This window comes from Struthio camelus, chromosome 3 (genome assembly GCF_040807025.1).
Source record: "Struthio camelus isolate bStrCam1 chromosome 3, bStrCam1.hap1, whole genome shotgun sequence".
NCBI classification, from domain to species: Eukaryota; Metazoa; Chordata; class Aves; order Struthioniformes; family Struthionidae; genus Struthio; species Struthio camelus.
This window is the reverse complement of record NC_090944.1, coordinates 141,821,940-141,843,029: the sequence shown is the minus strand read 5'-3', so window position 1 is coordinate 141,843,029 and position 21,090 is coordinate 141,821,940. Positions and strand designations below refer to the sequence as shown.

Below are 21,090 nucleotides of genomic sequence, written 5' to 3'. Positions count from 1 at the left end.
CTGCCATTTGGACGGAGCTTGCTTTACGTATAGCGTTACGGGATCTTACTTGCACGGAATTACCACGCTGTATTTTCTTGTAATTAAAAACAATAACAATAAAAAAAAACCGTGAGATATTTTCAATTTAGCCCCCCAAACGCTTGTCAAAGTTTGCAACCACTTCTCCAGAAAGATATAGAAGTTAAAAAAAAAAAAATGGGAAGGGAAGGGAGGGTGGCGGGGTGGGGGTGGGGAGAGGAAGAAGTGTTGTTAACTCTTACCAAGTTATCCAGTTCAGGATTAGAGGAAAATAGGGGTTTCTCTGCTCGGATCTAAATATAAGAAAGGGGAGGAAAGGGGGAAAAAAAAAAAGATTTGAAATATGGAAGCAGAAAAAGCAGACGTTATTATTTCTTGCTTCATTACACTGTCGGGTCCATTATGTAACCTTTCGTGCAAAGCTCTGACTGCTAGATTTAGTACATCATCTAAACACTTTAGCAAGTGAATCAAATACCCCGAAAATACCGCCGGAGCTCCGGAGTCGCAGCCCGCCCGCCCGCCCCGGCTCGGCTCGGCTCGCGGCAGCCGCGCCGCCAAACTCCCCAAATGGGAAGAGAGCGCTCAAATTAATTAACTTATTTAGGGGAGCGATAAATGCCGAGATTTTTCTGTTTTCTTTTTTTTTGGCCTCTTGCAGTAAAAGAGGGGGGAGGAGAAAACGTGCATCTTTATCTCAACGGAGACTTGTTTTTCTCGTTACGGTTTTTTTTTTTTTTCTTGTTTTTCAACCCGGTTTTGCTGACCTGTTTGGCGAACACTGCTATGTCTTCATTGAAAGACTCCGAGGAGCAAACATCGCCTCCCGCTACCCCGGGCTCCCTGGGCGTGCATGTAGCTAATTCACATTTCTCAAAAATCAGTGCTAAAAGAGGGAACAGGGGGTGTCTGAAAGAAAATACAATAGTCACACACACACACACGCACACACAAGAAAGAAAAACGAAGCCGAAACCCCACGCAGCAGCAGGCAGCGCCGGGGCAGGGTGCCGGGCAGGGGGAGCGGCCGAGGGCGCCGCCGCAGCCGCCCCCCCGGCGCCCCCGGCCCCGCGCCGCGCCGCGCGCAGCCCCCTCCGCGTTTCGGCCGAGCTGGCCACAGATACGGCAATAACCTTAGGCCAGCCTAAGAATAAAACCAAAGCGGGTCCAGCAGCCATTTTGAATTAACTTTCCTTGTCCTTTTCTTTTTTAATTTTAAAAATCTACGGACAGACGCTTTTGACTTCCGTGCTTTAAAATTCCCATTTTCGGCTGGAGGACTTTCTGGGAGCGCGGGGGGAGGGGGAAACACCACCGGCAAGACCCCCAAACAAACCGCCTGCATCCAAAAAGAAAAATCCCCAAACCAAAAAAAGAAAGAAAGAAAGAAAGAAACCAACTCAAACCACCCAGCACAAACCAAAACGGCCCAGCGAGAGCCACAGCCGAGCCCGACTGCCGGAGGCGCCCGGCCGCGGCCCTCGGCGCAGCCCGGCCGGCCCTCGGCGCGGCCCTCCGCGCCGCCTGCGCGCCGCTCCGCCGGGCAGCCAGGTGCTTCGCTTTCTCCCAGCTCGGAAAGACTCGCTAGGGGAAAGGCTGCGGGTGTATCTGGCTCCCTCGGTCGCTTAATAATTTAAGTAAATAAAAACACCTACGGCCCCCCCATATATAGATAGATAGATAGATAAACTGATATATTTGCAATAAGGAGCTTATTTTTTTCCAGGGTTCATACCCCCCCCCCCAAGGCACAGTGCACGGCCGAGTTTTAACCAATCCTGGGCATTTCTCCTAAGCGAGCGAACGGGCGCTGTGATTTCCCCCCCCCCCTCTGCTCGCCGCGGCAAAGACAGCCCGTTTGGGCAGCGATTTTTTTTTTACATATATATATATATTTTTTTTTTAATAAAAAAGAGACTCCTAAAAGTTCCCGGCAAGGCGGCGCGAGCAGAGAAATTTGGAAAGCCTCTGCGGCGCAGCGCGACCCACCGGCTCCCCTCGCAGTGGCCTAGAAAGGCAGGCGAGGGGTGGTCAGTATAGCTGCACAGACCTATATGTCTATTATGTTTAAAAGAGGGGGGGGCAGAGGAATAGCTCTTGCACACACACATATATATATGTGTATATATATATTTAAGGGGGGGGTGGGAGCAACTCTTGAGGGTCCCCCTCGGAGGGGAGCGCGGGGGGCTGCCCGGCGGGGGGCGGCGCAGGCTGCGCGGGCGCGGACCTACCCGTAAATGGCATCTTTATCTCTCTTGAGGGCGTCGTTGACGGAGGCGCCCATGGCGGGGGGCATGGCGTTGGCGTGGGCGGCGTGCGGGTACTGGTGCGAGTGGAGCGGCGGGCCGTGGTTGAGGTGGTGCACGGGCTGCATGGGGCGGGCGGCGTGGGGGTCCCCGTACATGGTGCTGGGGATGCCCACCCCCTCCATGCCGCCGTAGTGGGGCAGCTCGTCGTACTGCGGGCACAGAGCGCACAGCCGTCAGCGCGGGGGCGGCCGCGCCGCGCAGCGCCGCCCCCCCCCCATCACCACCACCTCCGCGCCGGGCCGCGCACGGCCGCCCCGCGCCCCCCACCGCGCACGGCCCGGGGTGGGGGGGGGGAGGAAGAAGAGAGGGGGGGCGCCCCGAGCTGCCGGCCGCGGCAGCCGGCGGAAAAAAAGCGCGGTGTCGGCGCGGCGGCTCTGCCGCCGGCCGGCCGGCTGGCTTGCGCGCAGGCTGCGCGCACCGCGGCACCCCGCTTCTCCCAACTCCTCTTTGTTCGCGATCAAGAAGTTAAAGGCAACGCAGTGCCCCGGGCACCGGGAAAAAGAGGTGGGGGGGGGGGGGCAGAGCTGCCACTTTCCGTCTCTGAAAAGCGAAGGTGTGGAGAAAGGGTTTTAAAAACAGCGCTGCCGCCCGCTCGCACCGAAGGAGTAAAGGCGAGTTGTCAGCGGAGTAACTTTCTCCCGCAAACAGCCCCTGGCAGGGGCGGCGGGCAGAGGAGGCGAGCCAACGGATTCGGGGGGCTTCGCCCTGCTGCCGGCCCCTCTCCGGCCCCCCGCGCTCGCTGCGCGCTCGCTGCCCCTCCGGCGCGCTTCCACAAAGCTTCAATTCCGCGGGCAGCCCAAGGGGGGTGGGGGGGGGAAGAGGTAGACCGCATCCAAAATAGTCACGCACAACAATGCACATGGCAGCGCACGCTGCTTATCGCCAATTTATATTAAAAGTAAGCGAGTTTCTTTTTCGAGAGCTTTTTTGCCCGTTGCACTGCACCTTTGTGACCGCAAAAATAAAAGGGGGGGGGGGGAAGAAAGAAAAAAAAAAGAGAGGGGAAAAAAGAAAAAAAAAGTTCTGCTTACTCCCAACTGTAAGTTATCTTCCCAAAGTGAAGCGGTCTATCATCACTAGCACAGCAAAACGCTCAGAGACATGCACACATTAAAATATTTCAAGCACTGGTGACTTTAAAAAAGACATTGGTAGGACTACAGCTACAAAACCGACAAATACATAGGCTTGTACATATCCACTTACATGCCTGCATGTCATTAATTTATAGAAAGCTTGCCTTTTCCGTGAGATGTCCATGATAAGGATTGACAGAATCAAGAAAACGTCAATATATACAGGTTTTAAGCCTACAAGTACAACTGATAAATGCTCCCAGTCCAGGACACCGCTTTGTGCCCCTGCTCCAAAGAGGAGGAAAAAAAAAAACTTTTTCGCAGCGTCTCTGTCAGCCACGTTTCAATATTATTTCACATTTGAATTCCATTTTTTTAATACGTACCCTTTGCGCCATCGGCCTGCTTGCTCCCTTCCTACTTCAACTTCTAATATATCCTCTTTAAGGCCAGTGTGAAAAGAAAGAAACGCGAAGTCCCCCCCCTCACCCCAAAAATGCAAAAATCCCTTAGCGTCGCCAGCAATGAAAGCAATCGAGTAAAATCTTCAGCTTGCTGGATCTCAGAGAAGCGATACGGTAACTCAGCATTAAAAAAGGAGAAAAAATAATAATTAAAAAAAAAATCAACTCTGCCTCCTTCCTTCCTTCTTTTTTCTTTCTTTCCTCTCTCCCTGTCTCTCTCTCTTACTCTCCCCCTCTCGTTTCCAAGACAGCAGCGGGGCGAAAGCAAATATCCTTTCCCCAAATCAGTTTTTTTTAAAGTGCCCCTCAAACCCAACTACCAAGTCTCATGGCTTTTTGCCACTCCGGCTGTCAATCACAGGCGAGGTTGTCAAGGTGGTGAATGACTGATGATGATCCGCTGCGTGCGCTCCCACCGCGCAGGACACCTCAAATGTTAATTTTCGAGCGCGCTCACCAAAAAAAAAAAATTAAAAATTAAAAATTAAAAAAAAAATCGCGGGGAAGGAAGGGGAAAAAATTAAAAAGGCTCCTAAAAGCGCTGGCTCCTTTTATTACGGTTATTACGCGGATTTTTTTTTTTTCCGCTCCTCCTCGGCTCGCTGCTAATTCCTGGCCGGCGCCGGCTCGCTCTGCCCCTGCGCGGCCGCCGGGCGGGCGGGCGGGCGAGGCTGGCGGAGGCGGAGGCGGGCCGGCGCGCGGGCGGAGCGCAGCGCAGCGCCGAGCCGAGCCGGGCCGGGCCGGGCCGCGCGGCGCCGCGCAGCGCAGCGGGCGGGGGCCGCGGCCGGGGGCCGGGCGCTGCCGGGCGTCGGCGGGCGCCGCGGCCGCGGAGCAGCGGCGAGCGGCGGCGGGCTGGGACCAGACTGCGGGAACCCGGAAGTAGTGGTGGCCATAACAGGTCGCGTCTTACACAATGCGCTGGGCGGCAGCAACTCCGCGCCCGCCGCGGGGGGGGGGGAGAGCGGGGGGGGGGGGCGCGCCGCCCGCCCCGCGCCCGCGCAGCGCCGCGCCCCCGCCCGCGGCGGGGATGGCGGGGGCGGGGCCGCGCCGCCCCCCCCCTCGCCGCCCCCGCCCCCCCGCGGCTCTTCCCCCCCCTCCAACTCCAACCTCACCCCACCGCCCGCCCCGCTCAAGGCCCCTTTGTCTGGCGACGCCCCCGCCCCGCTGCGCGCCCGCGGCCCGGCCCGCGGCACGCACCGACATGGGGCTGGCGGGCCGGGGGTCTGCGGGCGCCGCGCCGCGCCGCCGCTTTTCTGCCCTCCCCCCCCCCGCCAGCGCCGCCGCCCCGCCCCGCCCCCCCTCTTCCCGGCCGCGCGCGGGGGCGCGCGCGCGCGCCCCCGCCCCGCGCGCCGCCGCGGCTCCCCCCCGCGCGCCGCCGCCGAGTGAGCTCACCCGGCCCCGGCCCCCGCCGCCGCCGCCGCCGCCGCCGCCGCCGCAGCCGCCCGGCCCGCGCCGCCGCCGCCCAATCAGCGCCGCGCCGCGCCGCGCCGCGCCCCCATTGGCCGAGCGCGCCGGCAGCGCGCAAATCAGCGGCCGCGGGGCGCGCCGCTCCGCGCCGCCGCGCGCAGCCCCGCGCAGCCCCCCACCAACACCACCGCCCCCCCCGGGCCCGGCATTACCCCGGCCCGCGGCTCCGCGCGCTCGCGCGCGCAGGGGGCCCCTTCTGCCCCCACACCCTCCCCCGCCGGCCGCGGTGCCTGCGCGGCGGCTCCGCGGAAGCGGGAGCGTGCCGCCTGCGAAACCCACGCGAGTGCGGGCACCTCCGCGCAAGCGGGCCCATTCCCGCGTAGGGGAAGCGCCCCGGGCCGGGGGGCGCCGCTGCCGCCGCCCGAAATGCCCTTCCGCGGCCCCCGCCTGTGCGGGTGCGCGCCTGTCCGCAGGCCCGCGCTGCCGCCGGCGGCCGCGCAGAGGGGCGCGAGGGCGGCGCGGGAGTTTGGCCGCGGTTCCCCCCGCGGCGCCGATCCGGCAAAAAGCCCCGGCGCGGCCGTGGGTGCCGGAGCCGGCGCCTCCGCCACGTCTCAAACTGCGGGAAAAACGCGTTTCGGTGCCCCCCTCCCCCGTGCGCTAGGACCGGCCGTTTATCCCGGCGATGAAAATAAAGACCTCGCAGGTAAGAGCATTTTAATACGCTCACGCTGCCCCCGACCAAGTCCCGGGAACATCCGCGGGGGGAGCGGAGGAGACACAGCCGTGCGTTTGGTCTCTTATTTATTTAGCTGCGGAGCTGCACTCAGAAGCGGTTCCCTATCGCACAGGTCTCTTCCGCAAGAGGCTGGAGCTGCACTTCCAAATGTGATCGCTTTCTCCCCGTCACCCCGTCTCGCTCTCTTTCTCTCCCACCCCCCCAAAAAAAGTCTTTTACTCTTAAGCGGAACGTCATTACCAGGCCTTTATAAGATTAATTCAGAACAATCGAGCCTAAAACACTTTTACAATGTAATTACAGTAGTACAAATTGTTTGCCCAAACCTCATTCTGGATAAGGATTTTACAATTAGCAAACAGTTATTACTGTTAGGGCTTGCTGAGAGAAATTGCACTGAGCACGTCTCGAGTTGCAATATACTGGCCATAAAAAGACTAACCGGGCAGCAATTAATCATCTATTAAAAGGGAAAAGTAAACGGACAGTTCCACACTATCTCCGTAAAGTACTAGCGACATTTATGTGCTCTGCGACTGCAACGACCCGCACATCGCGAACCGCTGCCTTTTTAGGAAATGCGACTCTTTTTGCCAAAACTCGGGGTCCGGCCGCTATTTTTCAAGACTCTATTGACGCTTGCCCATGGCACGGTGGAAAGAAAAAAAGAAAAAAGGGAGGAAAAAAAAAAAAGGAGAGCGAGAGAGGAGAAAGAGAGAGAAAGCGAGCGACGGGCTCTCGGTGCGGTCCCCGGCGGAGCCCGGGCTGGGGCAGGGCGCCGGCCTCGCTGCGGAGCGGCTCCGGAGCGCGCACCGCTGCGCGCCTGCTGCGCGGGGCGGCCGCGGCGGTGCTGCCGGCCCTCCCCCCCCCTCCGAGCCTCAGCCCGCGCCGGGGGGAGCGAGGCCTTTCGCAGGGGTGTCCCGGAGGCCAGACAAAAAGACGTGCCGGGCGCAGGGGAGCCTCCTCCGCGAGGTGGAATCTGTATACATTTGCTTATCGGGTAATAAATGAGGCTTTTAATCAGGCTGGATTTCCTAGCTTCAGGAAAGAATTAGTCATACCTAGTAACAATAAAATGTTTTCTAGCTGGCGTCCCGACTTTGCTCTTGCGTTCCTAGAAGGGATTTGCGGCGAGGGGGCAAATTAGCATCCAAGTGTGCTCTTTCACCATTAATATTTAAATTTTCCAACCGAAGGAGGAACAAGGAGAAGAGGCAAATAAACAAGAAACCGCGGAAGACAGCATTTTAAGCGCGGCCGAGAGATAATGAAGGAATGCTTCAGATAAGGGTGGAAGAAGTGATACGTGCGGAGATACCCAAAAAGTCTAATGCGACGGTTGGAAGAGGGGTGAAAAAAACTACTGAAGGAGCAGAACAACAACAAAAAAACTCCACCCAAAAGTGAGAATAAAAAGGAGGTTGAGTGCAAGGGATTTCGGTGAGCCCAGGAGGCGGGTGCCCCGTGCAAGGCAGAGCCGCAGTGCCTGAAGTTTCGGGGTTTGTTTACCGGCTCCTGACTCCGAAAACAAAGAGCGGCTGGCCGGGCTCGGAGTCAGCCCGGGGTCAGCGTGTGCTCTCCAGCACTTGCAGGCGAAAGAGTGAAACCAGCGTGTCGGGGCAGGGGCAGCGGCTGCGGGAGCCCCGGCGAGGGACGGCGCGGCCGGCGCCCGCGCTCCTCGGAGCCGCGCTCGGCCGGCCGGGCCGCGGCGGGGAGGGGGCCCGCCTCCGCCTAATTACCGGCCCTGACGTTTTCAGAAGTTATAGGGGTCTTTTATTAATTAAATGGAGGGCTTAATAAAATATTCCTCATAAAATTTACGGGTGTCTTAAAACTTTCTAAACACCGCTATAAATTTTTAATAAAATTAACTGGGAAATGAGTTACTAGCCTGGGCTTTTTTTTGTCACTTCAACTTCTCCAGAAGCAGTGACTGCGGAGGGAGGGAAGACACACACACACACACACACACACACACACAAAAGAAAAAGGGGGGGGGGAGAGAGAGAGCCTTTCAGAGCCGCCAGTCCCGCACAGGCTGCCAGCTCTGCCCGAAGCCGCCCCTCGGAGCTCGCCCGCCGGGGCCGCGCGGAGCCGGGGCGCCGGGAGCCGCCGAGGCCCCGATCCCGGGCGGAGCCGGCTCCGCACCCGGCCGAGCCGCGCAAGAGGCGCCTCAAGTTCGGCTTTATTAATTGACGGCGTGCAGCAGAAGCGCGGCTCTGCTGCGGGTAGTGTGTACCTACGAGCGCCTGAATTTTCTCTAGCTGCCCAGCGTATTTCTTTACTCTCTGCCTATGTCAAGCCCTCTTGCTTCGCTATTGCTATTACTATTACTATACATCTCGTTAAATGAAAAAAGAAATCTAGGTAAAACTCTGGCTGCTTAATTAAAAAAGAAAAAAAAAAAACTAGCCGACTCTTATGCATTTGAAGGATTGAGCTGTTGTGCCGTCTACTGGGCAATGGGAAAACTACAGCCAGAATTGACTTCAAACTTTCTTCTGGATAAAAAGTACGTTTTCGGCGAGAAGAGTTGTGTCACTTTGGACGGGCCGGAGGCGCCAAATTTCTGAGTAGGAGAAGAAGAAAAGTGACCCAGACAGAACAGCCGTGGCTAAAATTAGTATTTTCCTCTGCTATACCCATATAACTATATAAAGCGCCACTTACGATAGCTCTATAAAGCTCGGGGTTTTATTGCCTGCAGAGCGCGAAGCAATCAACTGCTTTAAGGGTGACATCGTAAAGAAGGTTTGAGTTTACATGTTGGGCAGTTGGGCATCTAGCGAAATATGTAGGAGAGAGGGAAACAAGGGGTACGCGTTTGCTAATAAAACTTCGGCCCGAGCATTGCTCCGACTTAACGCGCTGCAGCCCGAGGCGGGGGCAAAGGCAGCGTTCCCGGCAGGGCAGCATCGGCTCCAGGGGCTGCTCTCATAGGGGAGGCAGCGCTTTCGATTTTACCTCTGCAAAGCTGCGATACACACGGGAGCTGGTTTTTGGGGGCAAGCAGTAGGGAGATTTCCGGGAGTAGACGGCGAGTCCCGAAAGGGACGGGACATGCATGGTGCTGCTTTAATTCCCCGGGCATCTGCCGGCGCCCGAGCTGCGGAGCTCCTGCCCGGCTGCTGCGGAGCAGAGGCAGCAGGGGCGGAGAGTCTCCCTTGCCCTTGCCGGGCACGGAGCCGCTGGACGCTGCCTGCAGAGAAGTTCAAGCCGAGCCGCAATAAAAAAAAAGCTACCTTGACTTTTCCTTTCGAGAATGATAGGCGCAGGGAAAAGCCTTGGTCATATTTACAGAAAAGTGTCAGCAGTCGACTCACTGCCCATGTACACTTAAGATTAAAATCTGGTAGTCTACGTGGGTCCGAGGAATTTTTAAAACAAAGGTCTCTAAGCGCCTAAATACACCCATATGTATGCCTGTAGCCAAAAAAGCCTGCGACACCCACGTTGCTGAACAATGCGTTTTTAAATATCTTCAATTAAGGTATAAATAAACTCTTTTACGCCTTGCAGTAGACCAAATACTATCGTTCCCTTCCACATAGGCACTTGCGAAAGTTCAACAGAGGGTGACATTAGCCTAAAATATTCGATATCTTTTCGTGAGACTTTCCCCACCTCTGCCGGGCTAAGTTTAAGCTCAGTTCGCGTCTGCGAGCGCAATCCTGTCTTTGCAAGAAAACAACAACCTGTCCGATTTTTATTAGCAAGAGACTACAGATACTTTCCTCCCACGGGACAAAGCAGAAATGAAATTATCCCGTGCCTGTGTTATAACACGTGGGACGAGGTATACTACCCTTTTACAGGAGTTTGAAAGTACTTGTGAAACAGGATAAGATGCAAATTAGCGGGTAACAAAATAAAAACTCACTTTAGAACCACAGGAAATTGAATATTGGTATCTTAAAGTATCTCGGCTGAACTAGAGCAAAACAGAATTTTGCTAGAGCCTTTCCATTTTATGTTTTCTTACAAACTAATTTTAAATATTGCTCCGTTCCTATTACCTAACACTTTATTCAGCTTGGCTAATGACCACATTACAGAACTATTTCAGATTGCCTCTAATGCCGATTAGAAGGGATAGTCATTAATTGGAGCGGAGATCTGGAGCTGTTAAACACGTCGCTTTCGAGGGGAAAATATGTGGGCTTTCTCAAGGTTCAGGCTTGGCGTTCAATTAGCGAAGATGGATTTCTGCAAACAATACAATATAGGTAAACCTGGGCATAAATCACCCACACTTCATAAATTAAAACCAAAAAAAAAAAAAGAAAGAAAGAAAGAAAAAATTCAGCTCGCCCTGCCCGGGTCGGGCAGCGCGCTGCGCCGAGACTCCTCGCCGCCCCCAGCCCTCGGGGCCCAGCGGTCCCCCGACCCCCTCGGCCCCGGCGCCCCCCGGCCCGGCCCCGACCCAGCGCCGGCGGCGGCCCCGCCGAGAGCACCCCAACGCCCGGGGCGCCCCCCGGGCCGGAGCCGGGGCCCGTCCCGCAGCTCCGCCGGGGCGGCAGAGGGGACCCGGGTGCCAGGGTCCTGCCCAGTCCCCGAGCAGCCAGAGGTGCCTGGAGCCCCCTGCCCCGGCAAAGCCCCATCGGACGCCGCTGCGCCGCTATCTGCATCTGCATTATCCGAGACTTTTGCATAATTGCATATTGACTTTACTAAATCGGTCCGCAGAGCTAGTCAAACATCTATCTTTTCCACCCGCAAACGATTCTCCCGGCAGGGAAAAAAAGGCTGCAAAATAGCTTAAAGTTGCTATTGCTCCTTTCTTTGGAAATGCTTTGTGTTACTGTTAGTGCTCGAATGGCTGCTCCCTGAGTGCTTGGATGTGACTGCGCCTATATCTGCAGGGGTGCGTGTGCCAGCTGGGACAGGGGCTTGTCACTCGCTTCGGGGGCGTCGCGGCGGATATGGGTACGCACAGGTCTGTTTATATTTCTGAACTCCCTTGGACAATTTTTGTCCAGCTCTGACGGCCGTGAGAAAAGCGTGTTATGCATGTGCGTGCGCACGAAGGACTGTTCTAAGGGCTGACTTTATTAAAAAAAAAAAAAAAGCAAAAAAACCAAAAACAAAACAAAACTCGACACCACCAACAAAAATACCCTTTCTGGTCAATCCCTCCCTCGCAGGAGAGGCACCCGCGCTGAGGCGTGCCCTGCTGCCCGCGCCGCCGCCGGCAGGCGCGCTCGCCCGGCGCCCCCTCATCCTCGCCGCCGGCGGCAGCTGCGGGCGCCCCGAGCCCTGGCCGGGCCGGCGGCCTCCTCCGGCAGCGGCGGCTCCCCGCTCCCGCGGCAGCAGCTGCGAGAGGCGGCGAGGGAGGCAGGGCAGAGGGCGAGGAGCAGGAGGAAAGCGGGGGGAGGCGAAAGCTGCGCTTTGCTGCGGGCGCAGGCGGCGTCCCCTCGGAGGGCCCCCCCGCCACCCCCTCCCCAGGAGCTGGTTCCCCAGCCCGGGGCCTCCCGCCGGGCCGCCCCGTCGCCTCCGCCGCGGCCCCCGAGCCGAGCCGAGCCGAGCCGAGCCGCGGCGCGGCGGCCCCCGCTGCCCCGCGCCAGCCGCGGGCTCCGCCTCGACGGGCGGCGCAGGGAGCCGGCGGCATCCCCCCGTGCCCGGGGAGTCGGAGCATCCTGCCCCGTTACCCGGCGAGAAAGGCCATTGCGTGTGCTTTTAAAGAGGTCCCCAAAAGATGCGCAGCAGAAGGTGACCGGGGGGGACACGAGGCAGAAGAGTCTCCCGGGATGCATCGAGAGCGCGTTTGCTTCCAGCCTACCACGAGCGCTTTGAGTATGTTGGCTTTGCGTGAAAACCTCTGGCTGCACTTTAAAGAAAACTTTCTCCTTCTCTTATCCTCAGCTCAGCAGGGGGAACAAGAAAAGAGATCAGATAGGGACCCAAACTCCCAAAACTCTGCAAAGGGGATATTTTACACAGAAGCAGAGAAACACCTCGTAGAGTAATCAGCTCAGCTCTTTTCAACGGCAAGATTATTTCCTTGCAGTTAGTAGACGTTAGTTCAAGCAAATACTGTTTTTTTTTCCGGCTGCGAGGGCTTTCAATCACACTTTGGGGAAGACTGTTCCACAATTCAACCTTTCGCTTCAAATTTCCAGAAGTATTCAGGTTCTTGTCTCAACATTGCAAGGAATAACGGTCCACACTTTTAGAAAAGGGTTTTGGTCACCTAATTCCTGCTAAAGGTATAAACCATCTTTAACAAACACAGATAGGCAAGTTGCATTCTGGAAGTTCCCCAGAGACCAACTCTCCTGGAAAGTCACTAGTACCTAAATGCTCTGGTCAGCTCTTTAAAAGGGATGTGCCTGTCTGAAAGTAGAGATGCGCTACAGCGTGTGTAGACACAACCAAACTGGCTTTAAACATGTGAGTTGTGGAGCCACTAACAGCACGGATGCCAGCAGGCACCACGAGTCAGGCCAGCATGTGAAAGCATGTCTTTGCCTCACTCCTCTTCTTCGCTGCCCTCAAAACAGTGCTTTTACGCCGCTCAGGATGCAAACAGGACCAGAGGGAAGGAAGTTTGCCAAGGCGTGCTCACCCCGCCGGCAGAGAAAGGTGAACTGTGCAGGGGCATCAGGCCACCTCGCACTTTGCTCTCCCTCTCCGCTGCTACCACCGCTTCTCATTTGACCTTGCTTGAGCGCACCGCACCCACTGTGACAACACCATTCATATATGTTAAGCCAAATGGCGTTTAACGACTTGCTGCACTGGGGGTGCCACTGAAGCATCTGAACATCTTACAAGCATGTGTCTGAATGAGGAATTGCTCATTTCAGAGCCAGAAGAGTTGAGGCATGGAGGGTTTTCAAGGGACTTGACCAAGAAACTCTGTTGTGGAGCTAGGAATATGATCGACATAGTCTGCCTCTCAAGCCTACGCCTGAAGACAAGCTGTTCCCAACCCTCTCTTCATTGACTCCAAAATAGCATGTCTGGACCTTGCTCAGATCTCTCTCCCCCCGAATATCTTGTTTTTACATTATTTTTCCCATATCATCCTGGATCATTTTTCTCCTTTTATGTTTCCAAGTTGAAGTTTATTATGCTTTATTACAGTCGTCTGCATTGCTGATCATTTGTATCCCTTTCTATTATTTTTCTGTCCTCGCAAGTATTTGAAACGCTCCTTACTTTGGTACTGTTTTCACATGTTATTAGTATGCGGATCACCCCATTTTTCCACCAAGTCCGTTCTCCTTTTTTATATTCTCACCGAACTTCAGGCTGCTGCTGTTCCTTTCACTTTGCTGTACAGCACCACCAGATTTTTATTCGGGCTTTTCCTTGCATGGTGTGCCTCCCTATTGATTAAGAGACACTCGCCAGGTTTTACCAGGGCCAGCTACATTGTGTTGCCATTAGTGTTACATTTCTAGTTATTCTTGCTTCTTCCCAAAGCCTCTGAAGTCCCGTAGAGACAATTTGATTCATTAGTACACGCAGGCTTGCAGTAACTCTAGCTTCTGCTTTATTTTCTGTATTAGTAGCACATGTTGGATCCCATAAGGTAGGGCAAAGCTCCACCATCTGACTTTCCAACATAGCTCAAATTCTGCTTAAAAATCTTCATCACGTGGAAGTTGAGTGACCGGCAGCTTTCTCCTACCACGCTGCACGGCGTTTCTGTACCTGTGGATCCCAAATCCTCCTCCCTCCCTACTGGTATGACAACCTTGCACGAGCAACGTGCTTGCTCTTGTTTGGCTTCTCTGAACCGAAGCCTTTATGACAGCCGTGTGTTTTCAGTTCTCTCCACAGTTCAGGGGAGTCGCAGTTCTACCGGGTATTTCCTTACTGAGACGTCTCTTAGTCGCGGGTAGGCTGGACTCGATCGGTAGCATCCTGCACCGCTTCACCCTTATGGCCCTGCTAGTCAGCTTGGGAGGCCTGTTTTTTTCTTGTAGCCATTGGGACGCTGGGCCTGGCTCCTTCAGGAGGGCCAGCCTGAAAGGGTGGCTCGCTTTCTTGGCTCAGGTGGCCGCTCCCAAAGCCATGTGCCACTTACCGTTCTCCAAAAGCAGCAAGGTGGATGTCACAGATAGAAAGCACGGCTTCACCCACGTTGCTGGCTCAGTTGTTCTGTGCTGCCGGCGGCTGCGCTTTGGCTGCTCTCTTGGCCTTCTCGGCTCTCAGCTCAACAGAACAGGGCTCCCAGGCATTTATCTGCTCTTGTTTGCCTCTTCATTGCTCATTGGGTTCATGCGATCTTGAGTTCCTCCAAACACTGTGTCAGACTGTCACTAACAGCCACTAATTCTCACAGAAACTTTACTGAATCAGTGTATTAAAAAAACACCCAACGTTTCGAGTCAGTGGACTCTTAAGAAAACCCTGACGCAGGAGGCCTCCGTTACTTCTTATGCTGGGAGTACAGTTTATTCCATTCCCTCTTTCCACTTCCCGGCGCTTTTTCTAAAGGTCTTCCTACCTGCTCGTCTCTTAATACAGATTTCGTTTTGGAAGCCAAGCCTGCCTGCCTCATGTTTTCCCTTGGATCTGTTCCCTGCTTCTTGAAAAGGTTGCCTACTAATCTTGCTTTCAGGTTCCTCTGGGACACATTGGCTGCACTTGGTGGCTCTTCCCTTCAGCTGATGTCACATTTGGAGTCCCTCTCCGGCGGGCTAAGAGTCATATTGTCTTCAGCGTGCTTTGATCAAGACGAAATCTATAGACCAGTGCCTGACTAGTCGGCACACACAGGCCCACGGGTTTTTAGCCAAACCTAGCCGACATAAAAATGCGCCGGCTTCACTGCACTTAGGTTCTTAAATGAGATAAGACAAGGCAGAACCCAGAAGAAAAACCATTTCATTTCCATTTCAGAGAGTTTTTGTTTGTTTAGCTCAAATGAATCTCCTGCCAATTTAAGCCAAATCAATATAAGACTGGTTTAAATCGAAGTAAATGTCAATACACAGGGTTTCCCTCCATATTTTAAAAAGGTAGTTTAAAATTACACTTCAAGTGGCTTTTTTTTCTTGGAGAAAGAGGCTTTTTCTAGAGCCTAGTTTGGTCCTCATTGTGAGCGGTGCTCGGCTCCAGCAGATCGGGCTGGGGACGGCAGAAGCAGTTGGAGCCCAGTGGCGCTGGAAATCAGGCTTGCTCACAGCACTTAAAGCAATTTAGCCTGCGTGTCCTTTAAATCCCACTGAAAACTTGCTTTCATTAGCTGTTCCAATGAGCTGAAGCAGGCGGTCTTTGTGTTAGGAAGGTTTATTTTCTCTGTGATTATATTATGATACTCTACTTGTGTTTGATAAGTTGCTTTCCTGAAATCAATAAACACAGCATTTGTCTGGGAGTAAAGATGAGGAGTTTCAGCCCCAAAGATTACCATCCACTTTACTAAGTTTTCCCCTTTCAAGTATTTCTAACTCTTGAGGGCTAAGTCTGGTCAAATCCTCTTCTGAGGCCGGGAGGAGGAGGGCGCCTGTTGCCAGGCGACTTTGCATAATGCGTCTTTTCTTTAAACCTTCCAGCCTGACTGCAAGGAGGACAGGTCCTACCTTGGAGCAGCTCAAGAAAACACAGCTTGAAACAAAGCAAGCACTAAGCGTTAAAAAAGTATGTATGTCCCCCATGTCCTCAGCTCTCCACTTCCCCCCGGTCTGCAACGCCGTTTGCTCGGGCATCCCAGATACACACATACACCATATGCGTGCTGGCACTCGCCCACGCTCGCCAGCTACGCGCGCACACGCGCGCGGGCTCGCTCCGCGTGCACGCCTGCACCGGCAGTGCTACCTGCGCGGGGCCGTGCCCCATCCCGCACCGACGCTGCCGTCACGGACGCCCTTTCGCCGGCCGCGGCGGCGCTGCTCCTCTCCCTGCTCAGCTATTTTGACTTCTGACCTCTGTGGCTTTTTATCAGTCAGCCAGCAATTTCTTTCTCCTTTCTCCTCCCGTCTGCCCAGCTCGCGTGGGTTTAGCATTACACATTTTTCTGTTATTTTTGCTGCTGCGTTCAGAGGCCTTCGTTGCTCTGGCCCTTTGCTGAGGATCCTGCCTCCATTGCTTTAGCTCCTTACCCCCAGGAGGGGAGAGCTTGAATTCGTTTCAACATTTTCTTCTTTTTATTTGTTTTCTTCTTTTCTGTTGAGCCTGTAATGTAGTTCTGCTGACACAAACGGTTAACCCCATAGTGGGAATCTACTTAGAAACGCGCTCTGAAGATATCTGGTTGCATCACTGCAGCCTCCGTTTTTGGCGCTCAGGTTTTTCTTCCCCCCCTAAGACGCACAGAAATGATGGATTACAAAAGACATCTTGGATCACCTACAGGACTGTTGCATTGCCAGAAAGAGGGTGCTCGGTTTCATCATGGGAGGAAAAGTCAGGAAAACAGAAAATTGGAGTTCCAGAACCACACCAGGCATCAGATAATTGCCTGTTCCCCTTGCTTGTGCACTGAATAGCATCTTATTCACAGGCTCCTTTTATGTCTGCGCAGGGACACGAAGGCACAAATTTACGTGCACTGGTGTGCATTAACTCCTGTCCTGACCAGTACTAATTACCGCTAATTATGTGGGACAGTGTTAATTCTTCTAGCAGCGTTACTGCTGGCCTTACACTTCTGAAAGTGCCTTTGGGTGAGGTAGCTTACTTTGAAAAGATATTTATGTGGGGAATAAATACAGAGCAGCTAATACACTGTAAATTTACCTCGCTGGATAGCGGTGTAAATTTTAGAGACTAAAACACTAAGGTCTCTGGGCATGAAGAGAGACAAACCCTTGAGTAAGAACTACTCAATAGAAAGGGTGTCAGGATCACCCTATGTGATCTTGGGAAAGTAATTTTGATCTGGCATTTCTCTTCCATGAAACTGGAAAAATAACATGTCCCTAACCATCTCAGGGGTGTAATATTTATTTTGTCTGCTGTGCCAATCATTCTCTTTGCTTTTAAAAAATATCCTCCAACCCCTAATTGTTTTTATGTGTTTGCAGTATAAGACATAAAAGACATAAAAGACATAAAACCATCATCTTTTTCTATACTGTATTTTCCCCATTGTGCTGTACCGTTACCATGAGTGCTTTGCTGTACAGAGGCTCTGCTGTTTGCTGAAAGGATGAATTAAGATGTCTAGAGTGCTTCAGCCTCTCGGCTGAGTGGCACCGCATACCTGCCAGGAATCATCAGGCCAAACGGCTCTTCCTCCTCTCTGCCCGAGCGAAACACCCACGTTTTTCAGTGGAGCGGGGGAAAACGGCTCGCTTCCCTCTGCGTCCCCGACCTGCAAACCACAGGGCTGGCGGCCGCTCCTTTCCATCGCTCCCTTCGGTCGGGGCGTTTCGCTCACAGCTCAGGTTTCAGGGTCCAGCCGGGGAAGTCGGGATGTCTGATGACATTGCACCTTCCTTTGGGTCTGTCCTGCCGCTCTCACGGCATGGCCGCTCTTCAGGGTCTCCCAGCACAGCCAGTCGGCCTCTTCCCTGGGCTCCTTTCTTTGGGGGCTTGTGTACTACGTTGGTTTTTGGTTTGGGCCTCTCTCTGCCCATTTAGCTCTTCGGAAGCATTTTTCTGAGGTTAGATGCATTTCTCTCAACAGTATTTCCAGTAAGCTGGAATCAGACGTACCACAAATGGTTTTTTAACTAAGTAATCTTGGATATCTGCAGACGGATGCTGAAGTCCTCGGCTCTATATAAAGTAATTATCCATCTGCTTTTTGTTTTTCAGGTGAAAGAACAGGAGTCTTGTTTGTCTGATGACAGTACTACTCAAACATCTATCAGGGCTTTCCGTAGCCTGCACATTCAGCTGCTTCCTCTCCTGGCCTCCCCTCTTACTTTTTCAAATAAGAGGCAACATTTGGAAATTACATTCAAATGGATCCTTCCAGTCACTTCTCCCCTTTCTCCATTCCTACAATTTTTGTTTCCTGCAGGTTTCGTTTGCTCAAAACCTGAACAAGTAACAATTTAATCTAAGGCTGACTCGGCTCTAACAGCAATAATTTGTCTTAGGGACAGAATACAAAGAAAGCTAAATGCTGTCTATAAATAAGTATGCATTTAATAGAGAAGTGATTTAATAAGCTTACTGGAAAAATCTTCCCTGACACTTTCAAAACCAAGTCTAGGTCTTATTCCCAAGCAAAACCAACCTGCTACAAAAAGAGCTCAGGCCCCAGAAAGCTGCGGTTTTAAAGTGAAGTCACTCAACGCAAGCTTTCCTTTGTAAAAGGAAGAGGAAAAATATCTACTTAAAGGAAATATTAGTTAATCAGAGGACATCCCTTTCATAAGAGAAGCTACTAGGGGATTTAAAAGTACATTCTAATTATAATAGTTCCCTAATTATCTGCCTAACATCTCATTTTTCTGTCTAATCCCACTTTTAATTATATAGTACCTTTTCTGCCCGTCGCACAGCTGAAGTACTCGATTTTACTGAAAATAAATCCTGTTAACTGGTGATGTCAGAGAAGAAATATTGCCGCTGCCCCCCAGAAGGCGCGCGCTGTCTGGCGGGGAAATGCCTTGCCAGCACGCTGCGCTGGGTAAAGCGTCCGGATGTCCCCTCTCCAAAGAGCCTCCTGTCAAGCCTTGCAGCTTTGCTCAAGTTTGGACGAGAGTGAGCAAAAAAGGCGCTGAACTGTAGGGCTTTTTGCAAACGTGCCGAGCTCTAGACGTTTACCAATAGGTAGCTTTGTTTTCCAGACTCCTGCAGCTTGGTCCCGCTTCCACTGACATTGAACGGGATCCCTGCCACTGGCTGATATTGGAATCGGATTTGGCCTTTGAACCAAGCCAGTGGGTAATTTGCCGAGCGGAAGTAATATTGTATCATTTGAGCTACCTTATCTGTGAGCATCTGGCCATCAAGATCTTACTTGCCGATTACCGAACTGGGAGGAAACGCTATCAAGTGGGGGAGGAAATCACGCACGCCGGGTTTCCATTTCCAGCCCTGCCACTGGTTTCCTGCGTTATCCTTGAGCAAACCACAGCTCGCTGCTTCCTGAGAATCAAAAAGAATTACCCTTCAGGGATGTTGTCAGGCTTAATGGATGTTTATAAATTGCTCTAACAAAAGGTGCTATGTCAGTGAAAAGTGCTCGTCCCGATGATTATTCAAATGCTTATTAAAATGCATTTTGCTCCATCCTTTCCCTTGGCTTGTGTGGGAGGAGGTTGAAAGATTTAGGCTTTGTGGGAAAGCGGGAGAGCCTTCTCCTTCCTCTGGGTGCGGGAGTGGTAAGTTTATAGAGCTGTGGACCTCTGGCAGGCAGGTAGGTTTTCATCCCTGGCCTTTAGGCTCAGAGCCAAACTGCAAGCTCTGACAGACCTCTGGCTGGCAAGTTCTCGTCAGAAAGACAGGCCACGGATTAATGGTGCCTACCGCTGCTCAGATTTGCATATATCTTTTACTTAGCTTTGCTCCTGATGGAATTGGGTATCATCCTTTATTGAGAATTATTCTTACTGTATATTTAAGCATTAAAAATGAATATGTGTGTGTGATAAAACTTAGGGAATAATTTATAAACAGCTAACGTAGCATGAGATATGGAGTGCTTGGCTGTCCTGCAAACCTGAGCAAACGCCTATATAACACCAGGAAGCTTCTTCCTTCACAGATGTTTCATTATGTCTCACTGAACTTTTAAGGGCTGCTCCGCAGCACCCTCTCTGCTAAGGTCTGCTGGCACTGCCAGACACTAAAAGCTGAAGAAGACGTTATATATCTTTACACGTTTAGCTGCGCTGGTCCGAAGCTTGGCGTGCGAGCTGGCACTCTAGACACAACGGGTTTTTGCCCTGAACAGCTACTTAAATCTATACATGCAACTGCCTACCCTCAAACAGCATCCAGAATGAATGGTAATTCTTCTTCTGCCAACTTCTGAATCGGAAACGTTAGCTGGGGATATGAAAAATACGTATTTCCTGGTAAGAATTCCTATTCGAAATGTATCACCGCCACCAGTGCAAAGAATTTTATGAGTGGGGGCAAAAAGCCACCGCAAGCAATAATCATCATTGTTTCTAATTAAAGTGCACTTACTTGCTCCTGTCGCTATTTTTAGAGGCTAGGAAGGGAGCTGAGAGCTTCTGCAGGGCCCAGTGACTGCTCCCAAACGCCCTCGCTACAGCTCACCCCGCAGCTGGGGGCAGAGCGTGCCGGCGTGCGCCCCCGCTAACTTTTTGACTCCTGCCTTTTTTCTCCCCGAGGGGATACTTTCCCTATCGCCTCCTTCTCACACCAGGTAAATTCTTACTGCCTCTGAAGACAGCTGGGATGAATTCAGCCTCCTCTAATAATCGAGGCCCGTGCATTGCAGTGTAGGAGGCAACCGCACGGGCTGGCCCTGTGTTCACACGGTCTTTGCAAAGACCGAAGGGCCGCGGTCCCGGCCCCGTAGAAACGCCCTTCCACAAAAAATCCCGGAGTTCTCCGCGAAGGAGCTGGCGGCAGAGCCACACAGAGGGCTGCTTCAGCGATCCCCTCCGGAGGGGGAAGGATCCCACTTCGAGACAGGGGATAACACAACTAATCCTCTCACCTGTAGTTTACATCGAAGACAACCGGAGTCTGCCCGCGTAAGTACCAGGGATGAACGACCCTGGTCTTGGACCGCCTAGGACCATACAGGTCATGCTCAGAGGGGCTTTGGTATCTCGGCAGTGGTGCAACGGTGCTAGCTGGCAGATCTGTTAGATGCCTGATGGCTACTAGTAGCTCCTTCCAGCACGTGCAGAATACAGTATTACAGCCTCCCCTTCCTCTTCCTCCTCCTCCTCCTCTGGAGCTGGGTTTTGCCAGTGAGAGGCATCGAAGCGCAAGGGAGTACAACACACATGAACCGGAGCAGCACCTAGGCTGCTTTCCTTAGCCTGCTTTTCTCCCCCACCAGCTCCACCGAAATGTTGCCCGGCCCATTCTTCTTTACCAAACGGGTTGTTTCATTTCATTTGTCACCACTTCCTTTCTTAGCTAGTCCGAACCAACCTCTGCGGCTTACGCGAGTGACGAGACCGGCTGCCCTTTCACCAGACTCCGTTTGTTTGGTCACTTCTACCGTTTCCGAA

General features: G+C 53.2%; 1 protein-coding gene across 7 annotated transcripts in view; it reads right to left on the bottom strand.

The window, feature by feature from the left end:
* Nucleotides 1-5,143, bottom strand: part of MEIS1 (Meis homeobox 1) — a 102,957-nt gene extending 97,814 nt beyond the window's left edge. For 2 of the 7 annotated variants that reach the window (XM_068940726.1, XM_068940724.1), the window contains exons 1-4: nucleotides 5,071-5,143; nucleotides 2,256-2,482; nucleotides 789-930; nucleotides 264-314 (exon numbers count right to left, since the gene is read on the bottom strand). In XM_068940726.1, coding sequence (XP_068796827.1) covers nucleotides 264-314; nucleotides 789-930; nucleotides 2,256-2,482; nucleotides 5,071-5,076 — 426 coding nt within the window. In that variant the 5' untranslated portion in view covers nucleotides 5,077-5,143. Of the gene's footprint in view, nucleotides 1-263; nucleotides 315-788; nucleotides 931-2,255; nucleotides 2,483-3,539; nucleotides 3,727-3,795; nucleotides 4,543-5,070 lie in introns of those variants that run through there. The other 5 variants (XM_068940725.1, XM_068940723.1, XM_068940729.1 and 2 more) reach the window with 4 other exon arrangements.
* Between the last annotated feature and the right edge of the window lie 15,947 nt (nucleotides 5,144-21,090).